At 38.2% G+C, this 17017-nt stretch overlaps 1 protein-coding gene across 1 annotated transcript; it reads right to left on the reverse strand.

Annotated features, from left to right (window-relative positions):
* Positions 1-2534: 2534 nt before the first annotated feature.
* On the reverse strand, positions 2535-16346 carry dsg2.1 (desmoglein 2, tandem duplicate 1). Its single transcript, XM_026944476.3, has 14 exons — positions 16075-16346; positions 12024-12152; positions 11678-11839; positions 11437-11578; positions 11123-11283; positions 10748-10882; positions 10391-10576; positions 9813-10195; positions 9438-9580; positions 8302-8523; positions 7763-7996; positions 7368-7495; positions 6475-6759; positions 2535-4975 (listed from the first exon to the last, which is right to left on the reverse strand). The coding sequence occupies exons 1-14, from the start codon at positions 16129-16131 to the stop codon at positions 3950-3952; spliced, it is 3393 nt and encodes a 1130-aa protein (XP_026800277.2). The 5' UTR covers positions 16132-16346; the 3' UTR covers positions 2535-3949.
* Positions 16347-17017: the final 671 nt, after the last annotated feature.

Genomic DNA, 17017 nt, shown 5'->3' on the forward strand with positions numbered 1-17017 from the left:
GACCAGACTGAATCATCTTTAGCTATATTTGTCTACAGTTGGCTATAGTATTGTACAATTGAATGCTTTATTTTCCCATTAGTGATGAAGTGTTGTGTTGCACATGCAAAGCATCTATGAGTGTTTCAATATGGTTTGCAATGCTGGTCTGCTATTTTTACTGAGGTGGCATGTCTGACCACACACAAACAGAATTTGCCAAAAATTTTGCCTCAAATTCAGTTCAACTCTTGCAAGTCTTGATGTTCCTCCATCAGTCACCAGTCTTATGTTTTTCCTGCCATAAAGCTGAGTGGAGCCCTTTCAACTGCTGCTACTCTAACCATTGCCTGCGGTTTGCAGAGAGAAATACTGATTCATTTTCTTAGTAATGAGATCATCTAACGTTACCTGTGATTTCACCTCTTCTATTTTGAGGAAGGCATCGAAACAGAAGGAGTTCCTGAAAGCTTTTATGTTCCCGATCAGCATCAGTCATGCATTCTGCATTTGTTATAAACAGCCTCTCAGCAAATCTTTCAGTCAGCTCCCTCTTTCCCTGTCTCTATCCCTGTGAAAACGTCAGTCATGCAGATCTCATTATCTAGTCCCATTACAGAATAAAAAGCTTTGTATCTAGCCCTTTTATCTGCTCTGTTTTGTTTCCATCGCTTGGTGTTGACAAAAGGTGAAAGCATCCGCACTATCACAAGAAACATGCATCTGCGTCACATAACTGTAGGCTATTTATCTTTTCCTCGAAACCAGTTTAAAATGTGTAGATCAACCTTCTGAGGAAGCTTCTAACAAATGATTCTGCCAGATTCTGGCTAATGTGATGCACAGTTGCAGTGTCATTTAGGCTGTTGAAATCTCCCTCTATTTCAGTATCATCCTCATTTTTCACATAAACATCTCTAGGAGGTGGGGAAAAGTTAGCATTCTGACTATTTTGTTGTTGGATCATTTGACTGGGGCCATGTTTGTTCTGCTTGTTTTCTGGAAGCGGGTTGGGAAGCTGCCAGTCGAGGCTGGGAATGATTTGGCGGCTCAGGGTTAGGATACACGTGATCTCCACACTGCCACAGACGAGCCAAGCAAACTGCGACATTGGCAGGAGACAGTTTTGGGTAATTAGGGAAGCGAAGAAGGTCTTGATTTGGTATTCCTGTTATTATATTTGTATTGTTTAAAGGGCATAATGTATTTTGTAAGACCTAGTGTTCTGAGGACTATTGCAGATAAGATCCTTGAGCCCCTACCTAAAAATAATGATTACATTTGTTTAGTGAAACAGCAATGATGTGTATGTGAGAGAGTTTCATAGCGTGTCTGAGAGTGTTTGATAGTGTGTCTGTGAGAGAGGGTTTGATAGTTTGTGTGAGAGAGTATGATAGTGTGACAGAGTATGATAGTGTGAGAGGGTTTGATTGCTTGTGTGTGAGGGAGAGTGTGAGAGAGAGAGAGTATGATAGTGTGTGTGTGAGAGGGTATATAGTGTGAGAGTATGGTAGTGTGTGTGTGAGAGGGTATATAGTGTGAGAGTATGGTAGTGTGTGTGAGAGGGTATATAGTGTGAGAGTATGGTAGTGTGTGTGTGAGAGGGTATATAGTGTGAGAGTATGGTAGTGTGTGTGAGAGGGTATATAGTGTGAGAGTATGGTAGTGTGTGTGTGAGAGGGTATATAGTGTGAGAGTATGGTTGTGTGTGTGAGAGGGTATATAGTGTGAGAGTATGGTAGTGTGTGTGAGAGGGTATATAGTGTGAGAGTATGGTAGTGTGTGTGAGAGGGTATATAGTGTGAGAGTATGATAGTGTGAGAATATGACGCGTGTATGTGAGGTTGAATTATTGCGTAAACTGCCTCTCATACGAAATCTTTGACCCACTCTCATAACATTGTGAAACACAGCAACTAAAATATATATTTTTTTATTTTGCAAAAAGTTTGATAGTGTATTTGAAAGCATGTGAGAGAGTATGATATAGTGTATGAGAGTGTTTGACAGTGTGTGTGTGTGTGTGTGTGAAATAGAGAGAGAGAGAGAGAGCGAGAGAGAGAGAGAATAACAGGTTGTGTGATAGTGTGTGTGTGAGAGTGTATAACAGGGTGGGAAGGAGAGTATGAGTAGTGTGTGAGATGAATTATTGCCTACTTTTGACCCACTCTCATAACATTGTGCAACACAGCAATCAACAACTAAAAAATTTTATTATGTATAAGGTTTGATAGCGCGTGTGAAAGAGAGGACAATATTGAGTCTTTATGACAGTGTGTGAGTGAGAGTGTGACAGTGTGTAAGAGAGAGTGAGTAATATTGTGTATAAGTGGATATGACAGTGTGTGTGAAAGTGTGTATGTGTGTGTGAGGTGTCAAGTTTGAATTATGGCTTAAACCACTCACTCTCACAGCATCCACTATGCAACACAGCTACCAAAATAATTAAATTACACAAACGATGACTAATTTATAGTCAAAAACAATATTTAGAGCTTGTTTTTGATTGTCCAAAAGGCTTACCATAATAATAAATGAGGCATTAAAACAACAACTATTTCTCAAAGCATTGTTTCTGTCATTTTATTGTATTAAAATCTGCAATAAATGAGAAATGAAATCCAAGTGGTTCCAGTTTAACACCCACAGATCAAAGCTTTCTCTCTGACAGTAAATGGCAGTTTAATATGAAGCACATACATTCATTTCGCTGATGCAATTTTGAAAATCTATACATTAAAAAAAAAAAAAAAAAAAAAAAAAAAGATTAACACAATAGAGTAGTTCCATTTCGAGTTAAAGTACCCCTTAAAACATATAACAGCAACTACTATTTGACCTCAAGAGAACATCACATTGGAAGTTACCATATTAATCCAGTACTAAATATCTCTTCATCTCTCGTACAAATATTACAAAGTACAAATGGACACCCATTAGAGGAAAGAGTATATTAATACAGTATATTAATTCATAACAGAAAAAGGAAGAAACAAAACTACCAACATTTTATGGTTTAAAAGTCTCTTTACATTCTGATATCTTGAAGGAAATGACAAAGGATGTTTTGAACATTTAGCTGTATAAAAGCAGATTATATTGTAATTAAGCCCTTGTGTTTGTAGTTTGTGAACACACGCTTCACATGTTAATGTAAAACATGCAATTGGTTAGTGTCTTAATTTATTTATAGTATGTAATTTTAACATTACAATACTGAATCTTTAACTAGCTTAAATGACAGTGGTATCCGCAAAATTGTGACCAAAATTATAACTCTTTCGTTTTTCAGTTACAAACCTTTTTTGAAAACACTCCAAACCTAGTACACATTTTTCATATCTCCATGATAAAGTGATTTCTAAATTAACCCTGCACTGATCAACAGTCTTTTGTTCCTTTTTTTTGCATTTTAATTAGTTTCTCTTTTTAAGATAAAGGGAGGGTATATCAGTAAAAGAAACCTTCAAGCAAGATTAACTCCTCCCAACATAAAGGAGGGCCAGTCTGCTGTTCTTTCAGCTTGAAATTCCAGTTTGTTTGGGGTTTTTTTTTTTTGTTTGTTTTTTTTCATAAATTGTGAGTTTTCTTTGTGAAATATGCTCTGACAATACAGAGTGATAAAACTACTTTTTTGAACAGATTGAAACACTGAATTTGCATTGTTGACTTAGTGTGCAACCTTTAAGTAGTGTTACTTAATATGACTTTTAATTGCATCGTGCTGCTTAGTAATACCAAAGAAACACAGTAACCCTAAAAACAACTTTAAATTTAAGAAAAGAAGTGAACACAACAATGACCCAATACACAGGCAAATTTAGAAAGAATAACAAAACATGTGTACAGTGTATGCACTAATGAATATAAGAACCTCTCAGTGTCAAAATGCTTGTATTTTATGAGTTAAAGCATTAAGGACATTACCTCAGACTACTGTTGTTGTGTTCAGTAGAAAATGTATCCATCATTACAGGTTGGTTTTTACAACCTTCTTCTCTTGGACGACAACCTTCCGTGAGCTGGGAAGTCCATGTACAGTGCTTGTGCTCAATCCAATAGTCCCATTCTGGGACGTAGCAGTGGATGTTACCGCCCCCTGCAGGTGATTTCCCCCATGAGTGATTCCTGAAGTCCCTCCCTGCCTTTCCACTATTTGCAGTATACTCTGAGACCCTCCGGCCACAGGAACACTTCTTTGGAGTGATCCGTGAACTGTGGACCCTCCTTGCCCTTCCACCAACACTATGCCTTGAGATCCATAGATGCCCCCTCTCTGCAGTGTTCCTTGGAGGACCTGGCCACCTTGTGCACCTGCATCAACCAGCAACAGCTGCGATCCAGACAAATTAGCTGACTGGAGCCGGCCTCTGTTCAGTGCCGTGGTGGATCCTCCATGCGTTTCCAACAACACCACTCTTTCGCCACCACCAATTGTGCCTTGTGCTGGCACAGCACCCTGCACCAGGACTCTTTCAGTCACTGGAGCTCCATTCAGCACATACATCCCTTGGCTCAGTCCCATGCTGGGCCTCTCGGCCAATAGCACAGTGTTAGAGACCTGTGGCTCCACCATGTAATACATTGGCTGCTGCTGCACCATCAGGGTCTGGGTGGGCACATGGACTGGCTGCACGTCAGACACTACCTGGGTGTTTTTAACTACCACATTCTCCTCCGTGTGCATGGTAGAGGGTGCTGCCACTTTGGTGGCCATGTTGACAGTGTTGGCAATGTTGGTGTGCATGGAAATTGATTCAGAGTGATCCACGATGGGTTTTGGAGGAGGAGGGGTTGGAGCAGCCATTGTGAACTTTGTGCCGCCACATATCTCAGCTAGAGTAGTGAACTTTGGCCCCAAGTCATTAAGGAACTCCAGATCGCTCTCAGAACACAAAATGCTGCAGCAGCCTACAGAACCAGCAGGTGAGCCCTGACCCTCAAACCCAAATGGCTTCAAATTGTCTTCAGTTGTGGTATGTAACTCCTGACTTTTCTGCAAGAGACAAATAGGCAGGTTAAAGCACTAAACTTCATATGGCATCTTACATGAACGGACATGATTTACTACATTTAAAACTCTAGCAGACTAAATGTGACAGCACAATGGTTTCACAGCACCAATACCTAACACACTAAAGGGGACTTCATGTAATTAATTCAGTACACTGTAGACACTGACACAGTAGAGCTGTGACTGATGAGTTGAAGCATAAACAGAATAGAATTCCAAAGTCTGACACTTTGCCCAACCTGTTTGTATTATGTTATTTATCAAAATACAATTTTACTAGTCAAAACTGTTTATTATTTAAGGATATGTTATTTAAAAGCATTAATAAAACTGAAAATTCTATTTTACTGCTATTTTAAAAGCTAACACACGCTTCCACAGAAGCCTGTGAATCCAACCAAGTGCATCTTTTTAAACTGATGCTCATGCTGTGTCACAGGGCAGCGTAACAGAGAGAGAGTACGCCATCCCTCCTACCTAGAGAGCCTATTTAGTTCTGCTCTCTAGGTTCCTGGCCACAGATTGGAATTCGGACTTGCGTTAGGGCTAACAAATTTCTGTTGTGCCACTAGGCAGCCCCAGGAAATTATTTTCTGAATCTGAGATATATAGTCAACTCAAAACATACCAACACCTTTCAACAGAATAGGCCAAAATGATTGTATAGAAGGAAAGGTGACACACAGTGAGTGACACTACTACTAAATGTGTGTGACAATATTATTGGCACCAAGAATATTTAAAATAAAAATAAAATAACTAATACTAGCAAAAAAAACCTAATTTTAATTTGTCTTTTTATTTCTAAATTCTCCTAGGACATTATGCAGTTTTCTAAGGAAATTGACTGGTAGGTTGTTCCAGGCTTCTTGGAGAACTTTCTACAGTTCTTCTGCCTTTACATGTAAAATTCCAGACAAGCACACACTAAGGCAATAGGCGTAATATAGGCATGTAAGACACAATTTTATTTTTACTGTTTCCCTTAAGTATAAATACGTATATGTAATATCTCCTAGTTATCCCGCACCATGTAGAAAATCACTATCAACACCAAAGAGACTGATGGTTATTGACCGCAATGTGTATAAAAAAAAAAAAAAAAAAAAAAAGCAGTTAAACTTGTTGTATATATGGTAACACATTATACTGATGAGCACATTTTTGGTATTATACTTCTCACTACACATGCACATCAGTGTTTATTGTTATACTCTGTTAATGACTATGTTCTAATATGCTCAATTAGTCTGGACCTCTGTGTGTTATCCATTCCAGAAAAAATGCATTTGTTTTTCCCAACTAATCAAAATAAAATCATACATTAAGTCTCAGACTTTTCTACCCTACTATATGCTAAAGCAGGCAAATGTATGTAGTGCTGTGCCCCTGCAGCTCTAGGGTTAGTGCCCATACTGTAGGTGATGTACAATTCCATTCTTTTGTTTTATTTGTGTACTTTTTAATATGTCTCCACTTACATTTGAGTAGTAATGATTCAAGAAGCCTTCATTAAGGGCCATTCCACTGTCATATGTGGCATACTCATCCCTCATCATCCCAAGATGTCCGTTCATCCCCTGATCCATAGAGGTCATTTCCATCGGATTATATAATTGACCTCCTCCGTTCATCGTGGATATCCTGTAACCTCCTGCAGTTCCAAAAGCAGCACTTCCCATGGTGGCCCCAAAGCCACCTTTTGAGGGTTTGTTCATGTTTATCATTCCAGGACCATCAATGTCATTGAGGAGTAACGGCACATCCTGTCAAAGTTAGATGAAAATTGATTTGAATAGCAGAGGTTACTTGAATGCTTTGTATCACAGCTGGATTTTAACCACGGCATTAAATCATACCATTACCAAACAAGGATTAATGGCAACAATTTATTTTGATATCCAATGTAAATGCTCTTCAAACTGTCAACAAACCATCTATAGACTGTCAACATACTGTCAGGTGACTGTTAGAAAACAGCTCCTCAACTAATACTAAAAAATGTCAACAGATTGTCAGATGTCAACAGAGATTCTGATGTTTAATAGATAATCTATAAGTCATTTTTTCTTTCACTTTTTTTGTATAGTCCAGTTTATAGCTTGTGATGTTTAGTAGATCATTTATGGACTATCAGCTCATTGCGTCCTATCACAGTTTCAAATTCATGTGAACTGAGATGCTTCTGAGGTGTAGCATGCTGAAAGGTAACCAAACATCATTTGGTTCCTTGTTGAGAATAAGTTTATAAGCTGGTTCATGGCAGACTATAGATGATTTGTTGAGTGTCTACTTTGGACTATACAAATGCAGTGTTACCAGAACAACCAAATGAGGCTGAAGAATGAATGAGAGGTTGAGTTATCTCTCTTACCCGGTCTTCTCCCTGCCCTTCTGTATGGTAGGAAATCAGATGCTCTTTAGTGTCAAAAGGCATCTCGGTGAAGGTTCCGCTCATGCCGGCTGCTCCACACTGACACAACAGCAGTAGGAGTGGAATAACTGTGAAGACAGTTGGATTTATCACTCTATGCTAAAACATAGTGACCAAATACGTAGTCCTTTGTCCTACAGAGTTAGTCATTATAGTCTTGGATATAAATATAAATGTCCATACTTTTCTTTGAGGATTTCCTTGAGAAAAAGGCAGAAAGTCTTTGGTGGGACAATATTAAGAATTATTTTTCAAACTTTATATGCTTGGCGTAACTCTCTAATTTAAAAACAGACCAGTCAGCACAGATGGAACAGACATGAAAGTATGCTCACGTAATAGCATGAGGAGTCCGAGTAAAAGCAAACCAATTCCGGCACTGCCAAGTACCGTGCTCTTCTTTCGAGCCACAATGGGGCCACATGTCGCTGATTTATCACATGTGCATACATCCACCTTTAGCACCTGCTGGTCTGGACATGCCACTTGCTGCTGGTCGCGAATTTCCAGAGTCACTTGATGAGGGCCTGGCCACAGTGTGCCTTGGGGTTTCAACATGGCTGTTCTATCTACAATAACATGATTAAATCAACATCACATGATTATACGCAATATATTATGTAAGGAGCAAATAATATTAGAAACTCTCCACAGTCATTTGCCTCAATAGATCAATTTATTTTGCATTAATATATGTTGCAATAACAGACAAAAACTGACATGCTAGGATGTGACAACCTACTTCTGCTATTCATTTTACCTAAACCCCAATCTCTATAAGAAATAATGATCATCTTAGACTATTACGGTCATTTTTACCATGAAGTATGACACTTTGCCCTGAATGTCAGGGCAGATCACTAAAAATACCTACCGCTTATATGCTCCACACTCCATTTTCCATCTGTCCCTTCAGGGATGACAATGAATGTGAAGGGACTTGAATTTGGAAAAGCATCTTTGTCCTCTGCAGTGACATACAAAACTTCCTGAACGGTGCACATAGGCTGTGTTTTATTGATCAGAACAGGGCAGTGGTCATTAAAGTCCTCCACCTGGATGGCGACAGTGCCTGTGGCCGTCTTAAAGGGCATGTCTAAAGTGACAGATGAAAAGTATTACATTTCGAATAGCACATTTTAATGCCCTTTTATAGTATAGTATTTTTTATAGTTTATAGTATATAATGCCCCTTTTCCAGATTTTTTTTGCCAGATACATAAATTGCTCCTGCTACATGACGCATTAATTTCCTGCCATCAGCTTTCGTAATGCACTTCAGCAGTGTACGTAGGAACTATTGCTCCCCCTAGTGAGGTATTCCAGTAAAGCATGTCCACGAAAAGTAAAATATGTATTTTAAGTATAAAACTGGGCAGGCTAAATATAGAGTATAAAAACACATACAGTGGAGTCCAAAACCCTGAGATGGTTTTTTGAAAATCTGTTGCTGTTTTTTTTTTTATTTAAAACTGGAAATAAACAGAAAGTTTTCGAATTTTGAAAAGTCTTTAAAAAAAAAGGAAAAGTGCAACATCTTGACTATTCAATATTCAAGATTCTGCACTATTTCTATGTCACTATTTAAATGTAAGCAAATGTGTGATTTTGACCATGTTAACTGCTTTGTACAAAACGTCAGATTTTTCACTGATCTAAAATGGATCATAAGGCTTTGCACAACTTGTGGAGTCCATGCTAGCTCAAGTGCACACTGTCATTAAAGCAAAAAAGGGGACATACCAAATACTAAGAAACTCTGAAATTCATGTAAATATTTCAAAGTTTCTACTTTTCACTCAAGTTGTTGCTGATAATATCAACTGTAATGAAAACCTTTGTGTTAAATTGAAAAAGAATTCCAAACAGAAGCATTTTCACAAGTGGTTCAGACTTTTGGATCCTGTATATGTCCTTTACCTTGTACTACTGGCTAATATTCAGTCAATCTTTCTAAAATAAGTAAAATATCAACAGTTTATGGTGTACAGATTGAAGATAGCTAGGAACCTTGACTGATACAGAGGACTTCTGCCATGTAAGTCCCATTGACCAGATATGGAGACTCTCGATCTGGGAGTTTGTTCAGTTTGATTTCACCGGTTTTCTCGTTAATGGATAGCCAGTTGTCTCGGTCAGAGCCTTTAACATATCTGAGAGAGGAAAACCAGAAGTATAGTTCACATACTGAGATGGGTGAAAAATAAAGGAAAAACATGAATAAAATAGTGCAGAAATATAATGAGCCCAGATATCCCCAGACAGATACTGCCATTAATTAAGCCTGCCATGTTCTGTGCTGTTACCTATTTGTATGTCAGAATAGCTCAAAAAAATGATTCTGTTAATGAAATATGTAGGGAAAAAATAATAACAGGGACTCACTTGACTCCCTGTGCAGGCAATCCTGTATCTGAATCAGTAGCAGTGTACACTGTGAGGGCTTTTGTTATATCAATCATCTTGCCATTTTCAGAAATTGGAATTGCCTTCACTTTGGGAATGAAGCCTGGGCCTTCAGGCTGGTTCTTTACATTGACATGCATATTGTAGATTTTACCTCCTCCTGCCCCACCAGCAAACATTCCTGTAGCTCCCCCTGCCCCTCCTCCTCCTCCTCCACCTCCTCCTCCTCCACCTCCTCCTCCACCTCCTCCTTGCACCACCACTCCCGTCATCCCTTGAGACACAATTCCTGCATAGTATGGAGCCACATTGTTCAAGGTGATGCCCAGGTTCATGTCTTTTACTTCCTCATAATCTACAGACTGAAAGCAAAGTACATTGATTACTTCTTCAGCACAGTACAAGCACTCAAGCGAAAAAATGAACTCCATCATTCTTAATATCACAATGTCACACTAAGGCAAAGTAACTTTATAAGTGGCATATTTGTCCTAATTTATAGCAATATACGCCCAGTGATCAATACAGGAAAATTGGGGAAATAAAACATTGACCACCTTGACAAGCATCAGGACTCCCTCATTGGTCTTTGGATCTGTGATAATCTTGAAATGCCCACCGCCATTGCCTGACACAATTTTGTAGTCGGCCTGCCAGTTTTCAGTGTTTTGCAGGTCCAGATCAGTGGCTTTAAATCTCATCACCTCCACATTTTCTGTGTTCTCCTCAATACTGGCTTCAAACTGTACAGAGGAGGAGAAACAAATAGGTATAACTGTCTGACTGGCCTCACTGATCCACATCTATAGTGATATATTTCTGTGTCCTGTATATTACATATTCTAGAGAAACACTGTCTAATTTCACAACAGTGGAACAAGTAGGAACACAGGGATTAAAAGGTGCTGCCTTACAGAATCCTTCTCCAGTACTGGTATGTTATCATTGACGTCTAGGATCTGGACTTTGAATGTTGCCATCCCTGTTTTGCAACCTGCAGCCCCATTGAGGTCTGAGGCTTTTACAGTAAGTACATACTGGTCAATTGTCTGTAGAGAGATAGGTATTATAATGAGATGCTCATCATCACTGTCATAAGTTGTATGTTATAATAAAAAGAAACAGTATAGTGTTTTATATTGTGTTTACTGTGCTAAAATTCATAAGGAATAAGACAAAGATGTTCAAAACCAAAAATGATAGCCATTGATTTTACTGTATTGATTGTACCAGATTTGTTCTGGCTTCCTGTACAAAATTGTAGTCTTTACCAGTGTGTGGTGCCTCACCTCTCGGTCCAAGTTTTCACTGTTAACAATCAGTTCTCCATTCTGATTGATTCTAAACATGTTTCCTGGAGGCTTCTGATCAACAATCTCATAGAAGATTTGAGAGTTGACATTCCCGGGTTCATCAGCATCGGTCGCTTTTATTTTCATTACAGTCGTACCTAAACATTTCATTAGCAATGTTAACACAGGTATCTATCCCCATCATTCTCATCTAATCACCCCCTTGTGTTTTTATGCAACATCTTCACACCTACTAAGGTGCTGATTTCAAATTGTTAAAAAAGGTTAGTCTGTTAGTGTTACAGACTTGCCTATTTTGCTGAGCTCATTCACAGATCCTGTGCTGATGGGCAAGAAGATGGGTGCATTGTCATTCTGATCTTTCACCTTTATTCTCAGCTGAATATCATTCTCTGCCACTGAGCCATCAGGGTACAGCGCAACTCCAGAGAGCTGTGAAGCCCATCATCATCAGAAAGGTATCATCATTATCATTATGCCATCATCATCTTGTTTACAGTTTATATCAGTGCTCAGTGATTCTTAACTTACATTGTACTGGGCAATGATCTCCCGGTCCAGGAGCCCAGTTACTCGAACATTTCCAGTGGAAGGGTCCACAACGAACAAGTTATAGGGTGGCTGGTCTGCACCAATGCCCTTTAAGGAATATCTTATTGGGCCCTTACTTGGATCTTCCTTATCTGAACGAATCTAAAAAAAAAAAAATAATAATAATAAATAATCATAACAAAATGATTGTCAATGATTAAGTAAAGATTAGTTTGTAATAAACTGGCAAAATGTGTTTTCTTTTTCAAAAGTCTAAGAATAGAAAACTAAAATTAATTAATTAATTAATGAATTAATTAAAATGAATTAATAAGAGCATTCTCACCCTAGCAATAAAGTTCTGTTTAGTGTAGTCTACATTCTCCTCCAAAATTTGTGGTGGGACGATCCACTCTCTCCTGTGCCTTTGGAGGGGTACAGGATGGGCTGCTTTGGCTCCAGTTTCAAATACACACTAGAGGAAAAGACAGAGAGGCATTTGCAATGTAGCTCATTTTTTCATTATAGCAGATTTGTATGGTTGCCTTAAGCCTTTATTTATAGTTAGGTTAGTGTCAGTCTTCTCTGTTCATACCGCAGCAAGATTGCTTTTCCTACATCAGTATGACTTCAAGTCAGCTGCTGTAAGAGCTGTGGACTTTTACTTATATTGTGCTGAAAATGTAGGTTTTGTTTCAAGTGCATCAACCGACATTCCGTGTTTTTGGTTGCCACAACACAGAAGACATAAAATGGCGGACAAATCCAGAACTGCTACAATCCTGTGTGAACAAGTGTCTGCCTGACTGGATATTTGTCTATCACAACAGTGTGTTTGTCTCATCCAAATGTCTCTCACAGCAAATACCACACAGCACACGAACAAGCCAGACTAGTGCTTAGAGCCCTATTCAGAAACTGCTAAACCTGATGAAACACCAGCATGGCACAAAATCAGCTCCAAGTTTCTAAAGCACAGTAGGATATGTGTTAACATTCCACATTTTAGCTGCTATGTTGACATTAAAAAGCTGTGGTTGTTGTATTTCCAAACAAGGCCTATCAGTTACAGAAGATTCTAAGTTTTTAATGTGAATAGAATATAGCTTGTAAAAAAAAAAAAAAAATTAAACCCCACAGTTTTAAAAAGACAAGCAAACATACAGTGGGGTCCAAAATCTCAGACCACATGGAAAATCTGTTTTTTTTTTTTTTTTTAATTAAAAACTGGAAATAAAAAGAACCTTTTAGAATTTTGAAAATTCTAAAACTAAAAAGGTAAATGTGCAATATCTTGACTTTTCAGTATTCAAGATTGTGCACAATTTCTAGGCCATTGTTTAAATTTAAGCAAGTTTATGCTATTTACAATGTTAACTCCTTTGTACAAAAAGGTCAGATTTTCTGTAAATCGTATCACTTCCATTGAAGCTCGTGCTCAGATAACATTCTGATGGTATGGTAGCACCGATAACAGCGCTGACCTACAATACCCATCAGCCACAGCATGTCTCCTGATTACTGATTACACACACCTGAACTCTACACATTACCAACACATACATAAGCACATTCACAGCACAAAGACTCCTGAAGTATTCATTCAGCTCTGTTTACTACTTCTGGTTTTGACCCATGTTTGTTCTCTCATTTTGTGATCCTTGCCTCGTTCTTTGATAACCTGTTTGTACATTACCTGAACTCATGCCTGTTTCTTGACTCTGACCTTTGTTTTACAATTTGGATTTGTTGGTACCTGCCAGTAACTTTTAATATAAGCATTCCCCAGAACTGTTGCCATCTCTGCTGCCTGACTGTTGGATTTTATTGAAAATGAATCATGAGGTTTTGCACAAACTCCATGCCAGCACACTATCATTAAAGCAAAAAAAGGTGACATACTAAATACTAACAAACTCTGAAATTCATGTAAATGTGTTTAAGATTCTACTTTTCACTCAAGCTGTTGCTGATAATATAAACTGTAATGAAAACTTTTGTGTCAAATTTAAAAAGAATGCCAAATAGAAGCATTTTCACTAGTGGTCTCAGTCTTTTGGACCCCACTGTATTAATATTACAGTTATTGAAAGATAGACCTATTTAATATTTGGTGTAATGCTTAAATGTCAGTGGCTAATTAGGCAAGACCTACAGCATTATATAATGTTAAAGACTTTAATTATGCTTTTTTGGGAGGGGTCAAACTTGAACATCTAGGATAACATTAGGAAATTCATGGTTACATAAGGGGGATTGACTGTATCTCTAAATATTCCACCTAAAATTAACAAGTACAATCGCTTCCTTTGTCCAAAATAGACATTCATTCTATGTCTATAGCTCTATCTTGTATTAGACTAGTTTCACTCAGTGAAATAACTTTTTAACTTCTGTGATAAAATTCTTGCTTCCAAGCGGCAATTAAATTAATGCAGGATGAATGAGTTTCTGTCTGTTTCTTTGTCTGCAATCAAGAATTACTGCATCACTCACGATCATATAATCATGTTTATTTATTTGGCAGCAACTTTAAAAAAAATTAATGAATTTACAGCAAAACAATTCTGGTCAATTCTGTTCATTTATTTCTAGAAAATGAACTGTTGCATAATATTATGCCATAGGTTAATACAACTGCAAGAGGCATCTGGCTGTAAATCAATGATGGGGTTAAAATGATCAGCCAAGCACACAGTCATCTAAAAACAGTATGTAATTTGGTCTGTAAATATCAGTGTGGAGAAGGGAGAAAAACAGGTGTAAGGTTTTTTTTTTTAATATGAAATGAGTCATGCGGATTAGTATAAACTTGCAATGATTTAGACGTATGCAACAGAGAGAGAGAGAGAGAGAGAGAGAGAGAGAGAGAAAGGAGTTGTCAGTATAACCCCATTGCTGTCAATCCTGTGGTCCAAACAGTATTGTGCTTTCCCTACTCAAACACATTACCTTTGTAGAAAATACCAATTATTATATAATATCAATTATCAATTATAGAGATCCTAATGAAGCCTTATGAATATTGCAAATATATTAAAAAGTATAAATTAAACAGCAATACGGGGTTCCCTGAGTGTGTAGGCTGATACCACAAAAATGAATTTAGTCTAAGTCTAAACAGGATCAGAACATTTTGTGATGGCAAAATGACAAGTAAGAGAATGTGGGACTCTTTTCCCCAATCCAGTCCACTTAAAATAAAGAGAGATTAAAATATATATTTTATGTTGGCTTGTTCCTATGAGACCAAAAGGAACAAACATCTACTATCTGTAACCACAAAGAATGACATGTTACAGTGATCTAATCGCTTGTGGGCACACTGGAAGAACCACCTGAACTGGGACAACAGTAGGCAGAAAAAAACAGTTCTGGTGAATTTAACAAACAGGCAGTAAAGTAATGTTAAGACTAGTGGTTCAGTGTAGTTATGGGAATTTTAGCTCATTTCTGTGAGACACAGTACTTGGCTCAGCTCACCGAGTCGTCAACTTTTTTTTACCTCCCCAAAACCAGTCAGTGTTATTGATCATTGCAGATGTGAATATCCTTGGGATTATAAAAAATACTATTATACTTCGCATTGCCTTTGTTATTTTAAATAAATGTAAAATAGCAAGGTGCTACATATTTGTATTGATTACTAATAGACCTAAGGCAATAATTTTATTGTGTTGCTGTGTCAAAGCTACATCCATTAAAGTAGACACTGAAAAAAGATTCCCGTCCTATTGTGATATTCGCCTGCTCATTACAATACTCTACATATTATAACAACCCTGCTGAAAAAAAACAAAAAAACAATAGAAACCCTCAGAGAATTTGTAATGGTTATAATGGTTATAATGGGAATTGTATTGGTTTTAATGGAAACTGTAAGGGTCCCTGTGGGCATCCACTGGTAATGTGTTGCCTTCTATTGGTGGGATGTTATGTCTTGTGGAAAACAGTAATAATGGTTTTAATGGTTAGCTGATGGTTTGTAATGGTATTCGTAATGGAAACCATTAGAATTTCTCTAATTTTTTTTTCAGTGATAAAATTCACTTTTCACTTACATTTGTACCGTATGCCATTAACAGTAGTAGTGAATAATAATAATAATATTCGTTTTCGGTGAGTTTGTCACATGATTTATTCGTCTTGTCCTCATTAAAAGTAAAGGGAGTCGGCTCGCGACGATCACCTGTGAGACATCCGAATCAAAGAGTCGACTCAAAGAGCCGATTCGTTCTCGATCGACACATTAAATGTTAACTCGGTTAAATAATCATATGATGGTTGTTTTAACACAAGTAAGGCAATATGGAAACTATTCTAGACGTGCCTAGGCTATACATATGCAGAGACTACATTATTAAAACAAGTAAAATGAGTAGAGAGTATAAACTTACCCATATAACAAAACAAACCAGGAAGAGAAGTGGCGCTGAACGCCATAAGCGGGCCATTTCCTGAGCGCGAGCTCGCTGCCAGTCGCGCACTCGCTTTAGGAAACGCAGTTGTTTGTATCTGGATGGATCTGGATTCACCACAGGTACTGCACGATTACAGCAGACAGAAGGGAGTCTGCACTTTCAAAACCAACACACACCCTCAACTTTAGAGGAGTTTAGAGGAGGAACTAAAGACACAGAGAGAAAGGTGTGGGTCGGTCTCTCTCTCTCGCTCTGTTGTGTGTGTGCGCGCGCGTGAGCGACAGAGTGCATCCACGTCACAAGTCATAATCATGCTAGCCTTTTGCATTACTTAGCATTAAACCCATTCTATACAATTCAACAATAACAGCTCTTTCTAACATTCAAAAAGTTTATGATATGTTATTTACTGAAAAATTCAAGGATATATATAACTGCGTATTAAAGCATAGGTCCATTCATTTCAGCTTCTCCTGGTTGTGCTCACAATGGCAATAACAGGCTGAGAAGGTGGGTCTATCCTCCACCACAGGTACAAGTTCCTCTTAGGGGATCCCCAGATGTTCCCAAGCCAACTGTGAGACCATAATCTATGAGATACAGTATGATCTTGTCCACTGGTAAAAACCCCTCAGCTTGTGATTGTCCTTCGCAGATAGTATTTTACACCTTTCCCTACCCTTCACCTTGCACCACAAGTTTGCTCTGTTGCTAGTTCAGAATGGACCTGACTGGGTTATGCACTAGGTGCTTGTCTGTGGACACCAACCCCAGTCCTCCTGGCTCCAGTGGGTTCTGTTAACCCTAATCCAGGCAGAGTATGCTTTCTGTGTGGGTTTTTCATGTGGGTTTTTAGGATGCTCTCTGTCAACCTCACTCACTCATTTTCAGTAACCACTTTTATCCTGGCCAGGGTCAT

Source organism: Pangasianodon hypophthalmus, chromosome 19 (assembly GCF_027358585.1).
Source record: "Pangasianodon hypophthalmus isolate fPanHyp1 chromosome 19, fPanHyp1.pri, whole genome shotgun sequence".
Classification (NCBI taxonomy): Eukaryota; Metazoa; Chordata; class Actinopteri; order Siluriformes; family Pangasiidae; genus Pangasianodon; species Pangasianodon hypophthalmus.

What these genes read in the sequence shown, in the direction of transcription:
- dsg2.1 (XM_026944476.3), bottom strand. Translation starts at nt 16,131, where the DNA reads ATGGCCCGCTTATGGCGTTCAGCGCCACTTCTCTTCCTGGTTTGTTTT. An exon ending in AACAGAACTTTATTGCTAGG is followed by an intron (nt 11,840 to 12,023) that starts GTGAGAATGCTC and finishes TTTTTTTTTTAG; the next exon opens with ATTCGTTCAGATAAGGAAGA. An exon ending in AGTCCTCTGTATCAGTCAAG is followed by an intron (nt 8,524 to 9,437) that starts GTTCCTAGCTAT and finishes CTGTCACTTTAG; the next exon opens with ACATGCCCTTTAAGACGGCC.